This window comes from Aythya fuligula, chromosome 3 (assembly GCF_009819795.1).
Source record: "Aythya fuligula isolate bAytFul2 chromosome 3, bAytFul2.pri, whole genome shotgun sequence".
Taxonomy (NCBI): Eukaryota; Metazoa; Chordata; class Aves; order Anseriformes; family Anatidae; genus Aythya; species Aythya fuligula.
The window spans coordinates 22897766-22911013 of NC_045561.1; the positions used below are offsets into that span (position 1 = coordinate 22897766).

Here is a 13248-nt window from a genome sequence, read left to right on the forward strand (position 1 = left end):
CATGGGCTTAACAGAGCAGACCAAACCCCTCTGCCCTACTCACTAAAGTTAGAAGCAGGGGTCACTGGGGTTTAACAGTTTTGTCTAAATAACTCGTGGCTTTTCATTAAGTGACAAGTGTAGTGCAGTTCAAGGGTTATTTGTGAAAGCCGTTCTAATTCTCCTGGTCTTTATAAGCACAAAGATGTGATTACAGCACTAAATACAAACATAAAGACTTTATTGAATGCTGCTCAATTCCCCAAAGATCTTTCATTACAAAAGTTTTCCACACAACTGCAATTTAAGAGATTGGAATGGTACTCTGATAAAAGATGTGAAAAATACTTGATCAAGTAAAACAGACAAGACTTCTATAGTTAACTTTCCACCTTTAAAAAGCAGACTGCATTTTCTTTAAATAAAACAAGGAACTAGTTACTGACAGCCTTCCTGCTGCACTAAAAAAAATAAATCTCAATTTTGGTCTCACTCTTCAGTCCACAAGGTGCTAAAACTAATGCAGAGGTGTCCGAGATAGTCTCTAGAATGACACGACTCTGCAGGGAGTCCTTGGGCTGACCAGGAGCATCATTGATGGGCTCTCTAAAGGAAGCTCCATCCTCAGCTATAGCAGGAGGAAATCTTAGAGTAGGCCCAGGACCACCAGGCAGTGAGAAGGGGGTAGAGGCACTCACCAAGTGGCAGGCAGATGCACGAACCATCCTGACCTGATCAAGCTGACTTTTTTTCTTTTCCTACTTTGCCTCATGCTAATGTGAACTTGCACGTAAATCTAAATCTGAATTCAATCACAAATTCAAGAACAGCACCACGTGAGTTCCTTTCAAGGCTGTAAGGGGCACATACTGCGTTTTTCACGTTACTGGTAACGTACCTTGGTTTTATTTGAGAAAATACAGCACAACTAGAAGCCTTTTCTATATTCTTAACCAAAGTATGCAGCGATGTGAAAAGCACATATAAAACAAGGAAAAAAATGTACATAGCAAACTATACCACCTATGTGCAACACAATCAAAAATTCAAGTCATAATTCTCACCACTCCCGTAATTATTTCACTCATTAAGGATGATAATTCAGGTCTATGAAACGCTGGAAGTGACAGTATATCAATAATTAGACAAATTTACAATATGCTGTGGTAATGACATCACGTAACTGCTGTATTTAAATTCAAATCTTTTCATTTACACTGCGCCAGAGAAAAAGCTGGCTGTTTATATACTGATGAGGTTTATTTTGCAAATTCTTAGATATTTCAAAAGGGTACAAAAAGTATATCTGCCGAGAAGAGGTTGTCATTTCTTTTATTTGGCACTTGTACTGTGTGTGTTTAGCACATTGTGAGTGCTGTTCTGCTTTTCTGCCATAGCCTTCTTAAGCTTTAACTCCTCTAGCTTTCTCCACAACTCTTCACGTTCCAATTCTTTCTTTTTCTCTCTGTAGGAAAGAGCGAAGTATCAATTTCAGATGTGTTTTAAGTGCAATGTGGAGATGCAGGTACCTAAAGCAACCGTGTTCTTCTACATCTAGTAATTTGTATTGTAAGTTCTACCCCAAAGCTATTTTGAGGCAAAATAGGTTTGCTCTATTAAAAAGTGAACGTACAAATTAGTAAAGGTTAGTGGTAAAACAGTAACTTTGCTCCAACTCAGACAACTGCTGTAGGATGGTTTTACACAGATGACTACAGTTCTAAGTTCTTTATCGTGTGCAAAGAAGCAAGGAACAGAGCGTTTTGGGGTGGTGGAAGCACAACTGTTGAATGGAGCCTTAGCATGTGCTTTCAGCCAGCCTAGGACCACGTCCACCCTGCTCCAACAGTACACGTTAGTAGGTTAGTAGGATAGGGCAGGCTTTGGCTGAGCTATGAAGCATTTATCCAGCAGCGTTTTCTCCAGACAGCGCAGCCCCCTGCAGAAGCAGCTGAGCCCGGTTCCCCCACCCGAGACGGAGCACTCCCTGCCAGGCAGGAGTGACGCCAGGGGCATTCCTGTGCCGAGCACCCTGGGGCTTCAGCACCGGCCATGGTGCTACCACACACCTGCACGGTGGGTGCTTCTTAATCAAGTGACAGCCAGGAGCAATATTCAGCCAGCACTTCCACTACAGCACCCCACAGCCGCCACTACCGTTAAGTTCTGCTTGTCAGCTGGTACACGTTAGGTATGTATTCATAACACACATTTGGACAAAATAATCAGTACCTTTGCCTTTCTGCTTTGTATGAGTTCGTAAGATCATCAAAAAGCTTGCCATTCATTTCCATCAGGGTTTTCAGCACGTTATATACCAGTGCCACAATAGTTCTGGAACGGAAGAAGTACAACCATTAGAATTACTCAACACAAAATAAGCTTCAGTAAAACAGCGTTCAGTTTCCTTTTTGGACTCTGAACTTTGTATTTAAGATGCTACTGTAAGGTTGATCAGTTTTTGAAACAAAATTACTATAATTTCCTCTGTAAATTAACCAAATGCATATCCAAATTCTTTTTTTTGAAATGCTATTTAACTTTAAATTCTCAACTCGTATAATCATAGAAGCTATAATTATTGGTACAGTGGCTATACTATAAAGCCATGGAGTTATGTTATGTGTTTAACAAACTGAATTCTAACAACAGTTTTGTAATACTTAAGTAATAAAATATGAGAGTCTAGAAAAATGAAACTCCTGCCTAATAGGTTTAAGTTTGGGCAAAAGAATGCAGGGGAGGAACCACAGCTGCACAGTCTAATACAGCAGCTAGAAGCTGTACCAGAACACTTAAGGGCAGCAGACAGCTCTGCTGCATAGAAGTGTCATAAGAAGATCACATCGTTGTTTCAGATACCATGGCATCTTCAAGAAACTGAACAGCTTGAACAATACTGGCTGTGTCTTATGTGGCTGTCAGTATTTCCACTTTAGCTATCGTTCTTTCTTCTGCCTCTTTTTGTGAAGGTATTCTTATTTCAATAATTTATCTTAGGTAAGTGTAATGTTCATCTCCTTTAAGCCTACTCTTAATAATTATGCACAGCAATGCAGAAATTGCAATGAAATTGAACATTAAGAAGGTGCCTATCTTCAAACTTAACACTTAAAAAAAACACATAAGCTGTCTTCCCCCTCTTTCCCCTCCCTAGCAGTTCACCTTCACACAGCAGTATTGATTTTAAGGCTGTAGAGCAGGGGTGCCATGCAGTCATCACCTTGAAAAACGAGTGAAAGAAAAATCTAAGGAAGTAACCAAAGGACCAGGTTTGCCTTTTCAGTACACTCTGTCCATTGTGGCACTAGGAAGCCTCTCTACTATTTATCAGAGGCGCTATGCTCATTCAAAATGCACAATACATTTACTCTGTCTACGCACTTTTTTGAACATTGGCATTCACGTGGTTTAAAGACAAAAGCTTATTTAGATCATTGGTTTTCTGAGAGGAAAAGCTTGATTTTAAGTGAGTAGTTAAGGCCATGGTGGACAGCTGATAGATAAAAGTATGTTTCTTTACACTCTGAAGCCAATTAAGAGTTATACTTTCTACCCCAAACATCCTGGTCCTCAAGGGATAGTTATCTGGTGTCTTTCAGGTCCTTCCTGAAGTAAAGAGCAACTTCTGGCCATGGCTAGGGAAAGAACACTCTTCAGATTAGAGGCCTGAAGTATTATTAGTGCTCCAAGAATTAGTTCTCCAAAGTTTATATTCAGTCTCAGCTGAAACATTTGCAACGAGACATGCCATCTAGATAAATTCAGAATAACTTCACAGTCTCTGAGGACATAAAATAGGGTATCTGATTTGCTTCAAAGTTACAGAAGGCTCCTGCCTACCTTGCCTTTTGCCTGTACAGGCTTTACATTCTGCAAATTTGACTCAGCTCAGTTTAGGTTGCTGGACACAGCCAAACTTTGCATTTTAGTATTTCAGTGTCATTCAGTTTCTTTTTAACAGGAAATAGAAATACTAGCAACTTGTGGAATTAAATGTAAAACGAAGCAGTAACTTATTGCTACCATCCTTTACAGTGGCCGGCACTGCTTTTCTATGATAGAATCTTTGCCCTTTCTTATCTTGTCTGGCAGCAAAAATTACTGACACAGTCACTGACAGAATTTATCTGAAGTAGTAAAGGACAGCACAGTACAACTGTAGAAGACATCACTTGGCAAGTGGTTTTAGTCTAAGTAATATTAATTTGCTTTTCAACCAACACATAAGATCAAGTGTAATTAGAATATGAAGACCATTGTCCAGTTGCCTCCTGTGCTTTCAGTAAATTCCAATTCTGCATCGTAGCAGTGCAGAGCAGTGAAAGTGTAATATTGCTGAAAAGGGTGTCCATTTTAGCACCCATAATCTCATTGATTTCATCTGATTTAAGTCAAAATGCAGACATATTTACAAGCTTATGATCTAAACTTGAAACAATAGACTAAAAAAAAATATTTACAGTACTATAGGAAGTTAAAGATTACATACGGATTCCAGTGTTCTTTGGAGATCTTGTATAAACTGCCAAACATAATTGGTAGAATTTTATCAATGTTCTCCTCAATCAGACTGAGAATATATTCGTTATTCCAGAAGTACAAAGCTCTTTCTGCAACCTGAAATAGAAGGGTTAGGGGTCAAAAACCACAAAATAGATTGCTACAAGTTATTTTTGATGCCTTTTTTTTTTTTTTTTTTACCTGGAAGTGTGAACTTGACACACACTTGGATATTTGCTTAAATAAAGGCTCTTCTATTTTTTTGAATTGCGTCGGTTCTATTACGTCTAAGATTTCTTCAATTTCACCTAAAAACATCACCTGTTGGTATAAAAGAAATACATCAAGAAGCATGAGAATGTTTTACATCGCCAGTGCAAACAAACAACATGCAGCTCAGACATTAGTCATGAATCCTGCAAAGAACAATGTACGTGATTGCAATTGCATTAGACATCCACTTTTTTTTTTTTTTTTTTTTTTGCTGTGTGAAAGAAGTCAATCAGCAGGTTTGGCTACCTGGTTACAGCTCCCATTGTGGAATTATTCTTTTGTGTAATTGCTCTGAACACTTAACAGAGCTGCTTTTGCAGAATATTTTTTCTTTACAGTTAAAAAGATGCTAGAATAATTTATTTCTTCACTAATTGCCAGAGAGGTTACATTTACCTGAGATCTCCAGAGTAGCTTCTGTAGTGGTAAATAGTTAATATCTGATTTAAATTACAACCTGCAGAACACTAGGCAGGGGGCATAAAAAATTCAATACCACTCAAACAGGGGCAACAGAGTTAAAGAGCCCCACTTGTCAAGAGCTGTTGGGGTGAGATCTGGTGCCATGAGTCAAATTCCTGATTGTACCCATTTTAATTACATAGAAGAAAGACAACCAATAAAAAAAAATAAAATCCCCAAGACCATTTAAAGTTATTTTCATACTATGGAGAAAGAACTGAGCAACTGAGATACCAAGTAGAAGTCTATGTCTGGGTCATGTTGCAGATGACAACCCCCAGCCTACCAGTGTAACTAGTAACACACTTCTCACCCATCAAATCTCTTTCTCTATACAGTATCTCGATAAGAATGCAAATTTTAACACAGTTTTTAACGTAGTAGCACTATAGTAAGAACTGACATTAAAAAATGGCAGAGCTGTCCAGCAAAGATGAGCACTCTTCAGTTTCAAGAACTGCACGTTTTCAGCAAGATCTCTTGAAAAGCACAGCAGAGGTAAGATGTATGAACCTGACATGCTATGTTTTACGTAACAGCAGACAAGAAGCTTGTACAAGACAAAACCAACCTCTTTCTGACTGCAAGTTTTTGGCCAAAATTTGAGCAGTCCTCTGATTACCTATATGAAAAATACAAACAAGTTAAAACCAGAACAAGTTTCTATTACATATCTGATATAATTTAAAAATAAACAACTAAATAAAATGACTTTGCTTTTCCCTGTCCAGAGGTTCAATAAAAACTGAATACAGGTAAAAGTAATTCCACTGAAAATACATACTTTGTTGCCTTATTTAAACATTTATCTTGCTTTGGTTATCAGAACAATTTAAACCTTAACAGAAGTCTTTGATTATCCATTCCCACTCCACTCCCACCTCACATTAATCGATATCATGTTGATAACATCAAAGCATCACAAAATGAAATTAAATCTCCTGTAGCTAGACAGCCCAGCATATTTTTCTCCTGATCCATGTGTTGAGGAGCACCTGTCTTGGTTTTGAAGCTCAAGAGCAAGCAGCATACACTGACTGCACAAACAGGGTTATACAGAGGAGCCCTGTCCTCCACCACGTCCTTTTTTCTTCTTTAATTTGAAGTGTGACAGAGTGGAAACTCGAAATGATATGAACTTACAGAGAAAATAGTTTCCAGTATCTACACTGGAAACTATCACATGTAAGACTAGAAAAAAACCCTTCAGGAAACGTAATTAGAAAGCACAGCTCCTAAGAGGGGCAAGGTGGAGGAGGAGGGAAACAGGGAAACAACAACAAACAAAAAGACTGGAGGCCTGTTTCCTAGAAACAAACATCTGACATGGCATCTAAATTACAAAAGTAATGCTGGCTAAAAAAAGCCGTAACTGCATGTTTTGGAAGCAGAAACATTCCCCAAGCACTATAAACTTTCATTCGGAGCAAAGGACCTCTGCTTTTATGATATAACAGCACCTAATGGATCATACGCAACCATAAAGCTTACTCAACTACACGAATACTTTCCATATTTGATTTTTCCCATGTTGATTTTTTCTACTTTTAACCTTCCCAGCTGGCTTTTTTGTTGACAACGATGTGTACTTCCAAAAGTGACTTTCTGACAATAATAGGATTTTAAGTGCTCACCAGTTGCGATCCTAGGATACACAAACATTCTGCTTCTACAAAACTGAGTGTCTCAGATGAAACCTGGCAGGTGAAACCCCAGGCAGCTCAAAAACTTATCCTCAAATCCAGAAAAACAGCAAGTTACACGGGAAGAACGGCAGATCCCTCACAGAGCCTCAGCCATGCAGTTGTACCTAGCTGGTGACGTGCCCCAGCCAGCCAGACTCCCAATGCCACCATCCCATACCTGATGGGGCCATTTTGCAGCCTGGCCACAGAGGCAGAGCTCGCTCCCTGCCCCGCTCCTCCGCTGCTGGCCTGGCCTCCTTGCTGCTGGCTTCACGAACACGGTGCGGTGACATGGGGAGGGGAAACCCTGAGCTCCATTTCTCTACATGACCTGATCTGGCAGTCCTCTCATCACCTGCTTCTCCTCCCTCAAGGAGCCAGGCTGGCATAAATTGATTACACTTCTTTGTCTAGGTTCACAATTTAAATACACTTTAATTCTAGGGCCACTTTTTCTCATTAATTAGCTCGTAACTGAATGGCTGTTACACACTACTGAGATTTTGTATTTCTAAAGAACAAACTGGAACATTGACAGGTGCAATAGCTCATTCTGTCAACACCTTCCCTGCTCCCCAAAACAATGCAAGAAAGCCAAAAAATGTCAGATGGCTGCATTTGCCAAAGGAAAGCTGTGAGAACCTACCATACACCTCTTAACTGGAGCATGAATTTCCTGGTGTTAGAAGCACAAAACTGGGTTAGCTACAGCAGCCCAGTTTCCAGCACTCAGCAATGAGTGCCAAATGTGCTTCACTACATAGACTCACATTCTCAACTTCTTAACTTGACAAAGAAATAACATGTTCTTAGCAGAGAAGTGCAGACCTCAACAACATACCTAATCCTCGCTTTTTAGAGGATCAGTTTCCAGCCTGACCATGCTTTCCCATTAAAAAAGCTGATACATGCACATTTAAGTTCAAAGATCTTATTCCAAGAAATACACGAATGCAGATCCGAAATCTTACCGCTCTTTCTACACAAAACGCACACAATTAATATTCTTCCCCAGGCTACAAAGTTCCTATAAAGTTGACTTACAGCAGCAGACACCCGCTAGACAGCTTATGCACCAGGGCTGCACGTTCAGCCTGGTTCTCATGATATGAAATCTCTCCGATGTAAAGGCTGTGGCACTTAGCAGGGTTAGGTAATGAGCTCCTCTTGTCAGTTCTGCAAACATCAGGACTGACCTAAGGCAGACTACCGCAGTTACAAGAGCTTGGACTGAATGTCCTCTAAATTGACCCTGAGTGACAATTCCTGCCAGAATAATAACAGTGCGGTACTCATGAAGATAGCCTTCCGATGGAGTGCTTAAAATACTACTTGACCTAAAGCCAAATAAAAAAAATACAGTGCTATTTCATCAGTTGCCCCATCAAATTTCAACACTTACATTTCAAGCATTTCAAAAAGTTTCTTAAAGCTTCACTTATAAACACTCTTCTTTTATAAAACCAGTTTTACATTATGTTCAAATTAATGACCAAGGCAAGCACAGGTCTTGTGTCTTCTCCATTCTGAATTCATCTTTACTGTTGATGAGGTGACCAGAATTGTAAGCTATGACCCAGGTGAAGTCTCAGAGTCGTACTGTGGCACTCCTACGTCAGTAAGACCTGCCTTCCCCCTGCAGAGCTTGGGCTTGGAGCCTGTATCACAGTTCTGTAAATTCACATCAGGACTTTGCCATGTTGTCACTTCATTCAGCCTTGCAGGCTTTTATGTAATGTTACACACTTGCTGCTCATGTGTCAACTGTAACTGTACAAGTACCTGGATTGCTTTATCCCTTGGCTTAAGGAACTGAGCTTACACAATTCCTTTCTCCTCACCCTATTCAACAAAATCAGCTTATTGACCAGCTAAGCTGGCAACGCTGCAGTGCAGTGGGGAGGAAGGCTCTTCAAGCAGACAGGACAAATTTATACACGGTCAGGCCTACTTCCACCACCTACAAAATAACTTCTTTCCTGATGACGAACACCAACACTAAGTGACCCTGCAGAAAACAAGCTTCCACTGAAAGGTTGGTGAAGATTAGCATTGTTTAAGAAAAAACAAATCACATAAGCTCTTCACTTTTCTGTCACAAAAAGTGATGAAGCGTTTAAATTCCAACATACCCCTAACAGAATGACATCAGATTGTCAAACTAAGTTTCTCTTTGAGCTGGTCTGATGTTAGTCTGTCTCCCCACGAGCTGCTGTGCTGCCCTGCCTGCATTCTTCTTTATGGGCATTGCCAAACTACTTGCACAAAGCACTGCAATCCCCTTTCTGGCTGAACTGCCGATGCATGGCGTGGGAGATTCAGCCTGGGAAAAGCCTCTGATGCCTGAAGCACCTGTACTGTAACTGCCAAGAGGCACCCCAGTAACTGAGAGGACAGAACAGGAACATCACATGGGGAACATCAGGGTCCTTCTGTCTAAATAAAGTGCTGTTACTCTTTCTCACTTTTATTTTCTGACTGTGTTTTCCCTGAAAATTAATGCTAGGCATAAGCCATCAGCACCAAAAACATTGAAATTTTAGTTGTTACCAGGAGGGAGTACAGTTGTTACATAAGTTCTTATATAAGGTGATTCACATGATCTCAGTGGTTCAAATTTTTATTTAAATTTGTGCTCCATCTTGGTTATAGACTAAGAGAGACCTGCATTTTGAAACCCAGGACTTTCTTAACAACCATCCTAGATTTAATTATTATTCCCCCTCCCTCCCCCCCAATGACTATGGATCATTAATCAAGATATCACAGATAGCACTGCTGTGCATTTCCAATGAGCTGCAGTGAGATACTACATTGAAATTAAAAATAGAAAAACATTCAACTGAAAAAACACTTACAGGCTCTGTTAAAGTTGTATCTTTTTCCAGGAACTGTACAACACAATAGGCGAGCTAGAATGTAATTCATATGATTATTTAGTTTAAACAGACACTGTTTAGACATTGCAGCAAAACTAAATATCCCGACTTATAATGGAAGCACTTCAGATGAGGAAGAAGGTACAAAAAACCCCAACCCAAACACCCCTAGAACAGCCATTTAAAGTTCTTCCAAACTAAACAAAATAGCAATTAAAACAGCAAGATATACAAGCTAGCTGTATCTTACAAAAACTTCCTGCATACCAAAAATCTTCAATTTTATCATCCTGGAAGACAATCACTTTTAAATTTGACAGTACTTCCTTAACTCAGATCCATTATCTAGACAGGTTTTCCTCACCTTCAGTTCCTGTATTAACATTACACTGTGAATAAGCTAGGATTTTCAAACATCTATTTTTGGGGAAAAAGTTGGTACTTTCATTCAAAAGAAAAGCTTTAAAGAACAACTTTGACTGACCACACATTACTCAAATAATAGGTGTCAAAATTCAGCGGTAAGATTACATGTGAAAGGATGTTTGCCCATAGAGCTCAGATCTAGCTGAGGATCCCGTCCCCAGCAGTGGCCAGTAACAGACACGGGTGGAAGAGTGCAGAGAGTGTGGGAAGCATAAGGAGACCAAGTCACAAGCACGCTCTCCTGGCCCTCAGTGATTTCTGCCCAGGCCAAAATGTGATATTGTATGTTCCATAATTCCTTACATTTACCTATTGTTTAGTTACTCAGCATGCAGTTAAGTAACAAAACAACTACAGCTGTGCCATGCACAGAACCATACACTAACCCTATTGCTGAAGCAGTTGAAACCCTAGATTCCATAAAGACTGAATTGGGGAAATCACAGTATGCTTCATCTCACAACATGATCAGAGACAAAATTATTTATGGGCACTGCATACATATTTCCATACTTAAGTAGTCTGCAATCAAGCATTACCTTTCTATTTTTTTTTGGAATCTGTTATTCCAAAAGAGGCAATTACAATACTGTAATTACAACAAACCTAACTTACTGCTCCTACCCTCAGGATAAGGATGTGTATGCATGGATCCCAAAAGTAACACAGCACACATCAATCTCAAAATCCCATTAAAGTGTTCCTGTGCAATATATCTATTGTTCAAAGACACAAAGGCTCAATCTTAAGCCAGCTTTAAGACTTTAAGAGCAGGCTAAATTGTGCTGTAGCAACAAAGCAATGGGCCACTCCTGACTGTGCAGTACGCTCAGTGCTGGTTTCCGGATAACACAAAGCCAGAAACATACAGTGACAAAACTGCTCCTTCATTTCCAAGTGGTATTTTGGTACATGGCACTAATGGTTTACCAAGGGATAGGTGAATAGCCTGGCCAACAAGCCAAACACTACTTTAAAGCACCCAGTACAGCTGAGTTTATAGCACCCTTTCAGGTACCAGTGGCCCAGATTAAACATATTACAGAAAAAAGGTTAGCTTGCTGTACTGATCTATCAGTGAGAATACCTTTGGCATATGACAGGTCCCTTTCATATCACTGACTCATTCCATGGAGCAGCCTATTGCACAGTAATAAACCACAAAGACAAGTGATTTAGTTAAATTAATTCCTAGCTCTCATATAAAGTTTTAACTGAGCTCTTGTCTTGATCCTGTTTGTAGGCTGTATAGTCATAATGATTTCACCTTAATTAGAAACTCATTTCCTTGTATCTTTTGTCTATAAAGGAGCTATATTAGCAAGCTGACTAAGTTAACAAAGCAAATTTTTAATTAGCCACAGCAGAATTACTTGTGACTTTTCATCAAATACACTCAATACTCAAGTGCCATATGTCTGGAAAGGATATATATTATTCCTCCAATAAGACGATGAACGTCTGTGCTAAGTATAAGAATGGAAGTCAAATGAATAACTGCAACATTTTGACAGCATGTCATGGATCTACATAATTTCTGGCTGATCTGGAGAGCTATAATGCATTTCTGCCATTTATATCCAACACCCTTCCCCTCTCTTCAGCCACTGGAATTTTAGAAATAAAAAAGCACTTCTGAAATAAGCACCTGGCCATACCCCAGGTGCCTTTATACACAGCATTTCAGTTACATAAACAAAGTAGCAATGGAACAAGGTCCTAGGACTAAAGTGTGACTGAGTAGCAAACTACACAAACTTCCATTGATGTGACTTCGAATTGCTGTTACATTCTAGCATTTTTAAGATATGCTAAATATCTCAAAATTAAGACAAGATATGTAAGATCTTAAAAATAAATAAGTATCTGAGATTGCATTTGCAAATACCTCGGAATATCGACATTATAACACATACTGCTTTACATTTTCATTAGTTTCAAATGCAAATACAGGGAAAACCACAACTCTTAAAAATAGGCAAAAGCTTACCTGTGCATGAAACAAAGCTAATCCCTTTGCAGTATGCATGGGAATCAGAACTTTCATAAGGAACTGCTTGTGTTCTGCTTTCAGTGGCAGTGCAAAACCATTGATAATACTGAAAACATGAAGAAGTAGGATTTAATTTTATTTAAAAAAAAAAAAAAAAAGTTTTTTTAAAAAAGTATTTTTATCACAACCTCCATTAGGCAAAATAATCTATGGTAAAGCTTACACACATCAGGAAGCTGATTCATTTTGCACAGAATCACTTAAGACAACTTGCCTTGCAGGAGAAAAAAATAGATGGTATATAACGTTTATGCTATTTTAACATTGCAGTTTGAACGCTTATTTTGAACAACTTTTCTGTACAAAAATGAAGTGAAAAAGTTGTCACTAACTCAATTTTATTTTAAAAGACAGTAGTAGAACAGCAGTCCTTCAGGCATGTTTTTTTTTCCCTAGATTTTAGATTAATTTGAGAAAACGGTATCCCTTTCACTTGATTTTCATTACGATTTTTTCCATGATACTTGCACAGTCTTTGGATTTTCAGTAAGGCAGTAATATTTATACATTCTTCTACTGTGAATATATCAGTGACAGTTTTAGAAAACTAGTAAAATGCTACCACAAAAAAACTTAAGTAAAAATGAAATTAGTGAATTAATGGCAAAAATGGTAACTAAAGCACTTACAAAGCTTTCCTGAATATCATTTAAACAAAACCAGCCTGCTGAAGATTAAAGCATTTTATTCAATGTGAGGTGAAAAGTAAACATTCATTGTCTGAGTCAAAGAACATGTCCTTTATTGGATATATTCCTCACAAGCAAGGACTCTTGAGAAATATTTTGCCTGTCATCTTTAAAACTTGTACTGAAAAAGAACAATTTATACTCAATATCCTAATTTTATATTCACATGGTAACTAAGACAGTATTAGATTATATCAGTGACTGCACTTTATCACTCATTACTATACTCCTCCCTTTCCCAGTTCCAAAGCAAGAAAGCTGAAGCAAACACCCACAATAACACTTCATACTTTTTCTGT

The 13248-nt window shown here is 38.8% G+C and overlaps 1 protein-coding gene across 1 annotated transcript in view; it reads right to left on the reverse strand.

Moving 5' to 3' along the window:
- Positions 1 to 199: 199 nt before the first annotated feature.
- PPP2R5A (protein phosphatase 2 regulatory subunit B'alpha) overlaps positions 200 to 13248 on the reverse strand; it is a 43551-nt gene continuing 30502 nt past the window's right edge. Inside the window, exons 7-13 of the mRNA XM_032183725.1 lie at positions 12198 to 12306; positions 9761 to 9814; positions 5789 to 5839; positions 4684 to 4803; positions 4472 to 4599; positions 2212 to 2313; positions 200 to 1444 (exon numbers count right to left, since the gene is read on the reverse strand). Of these exons, the coding sequence (XP_032039616.1) occupies positions 1312 to 1444; positions 2212 to 2313; positions 4472 to 4599; positions 4684 to 4803; positions 5789 to 5839; positions 9761 to 9814; positions 12198 to 12306 (697 nt within the window). The 3' untranslated portion in view covers positions 200 to 1311. The remainder of the gene's footprint in view (positions 1445 to 2211; positions 2314 to 4471; positions 4600 to 4683; positions 4804 to 5788; positions 5840 to 9760; positions 9815 to 12197; positions 12307 to 13248) is intronic.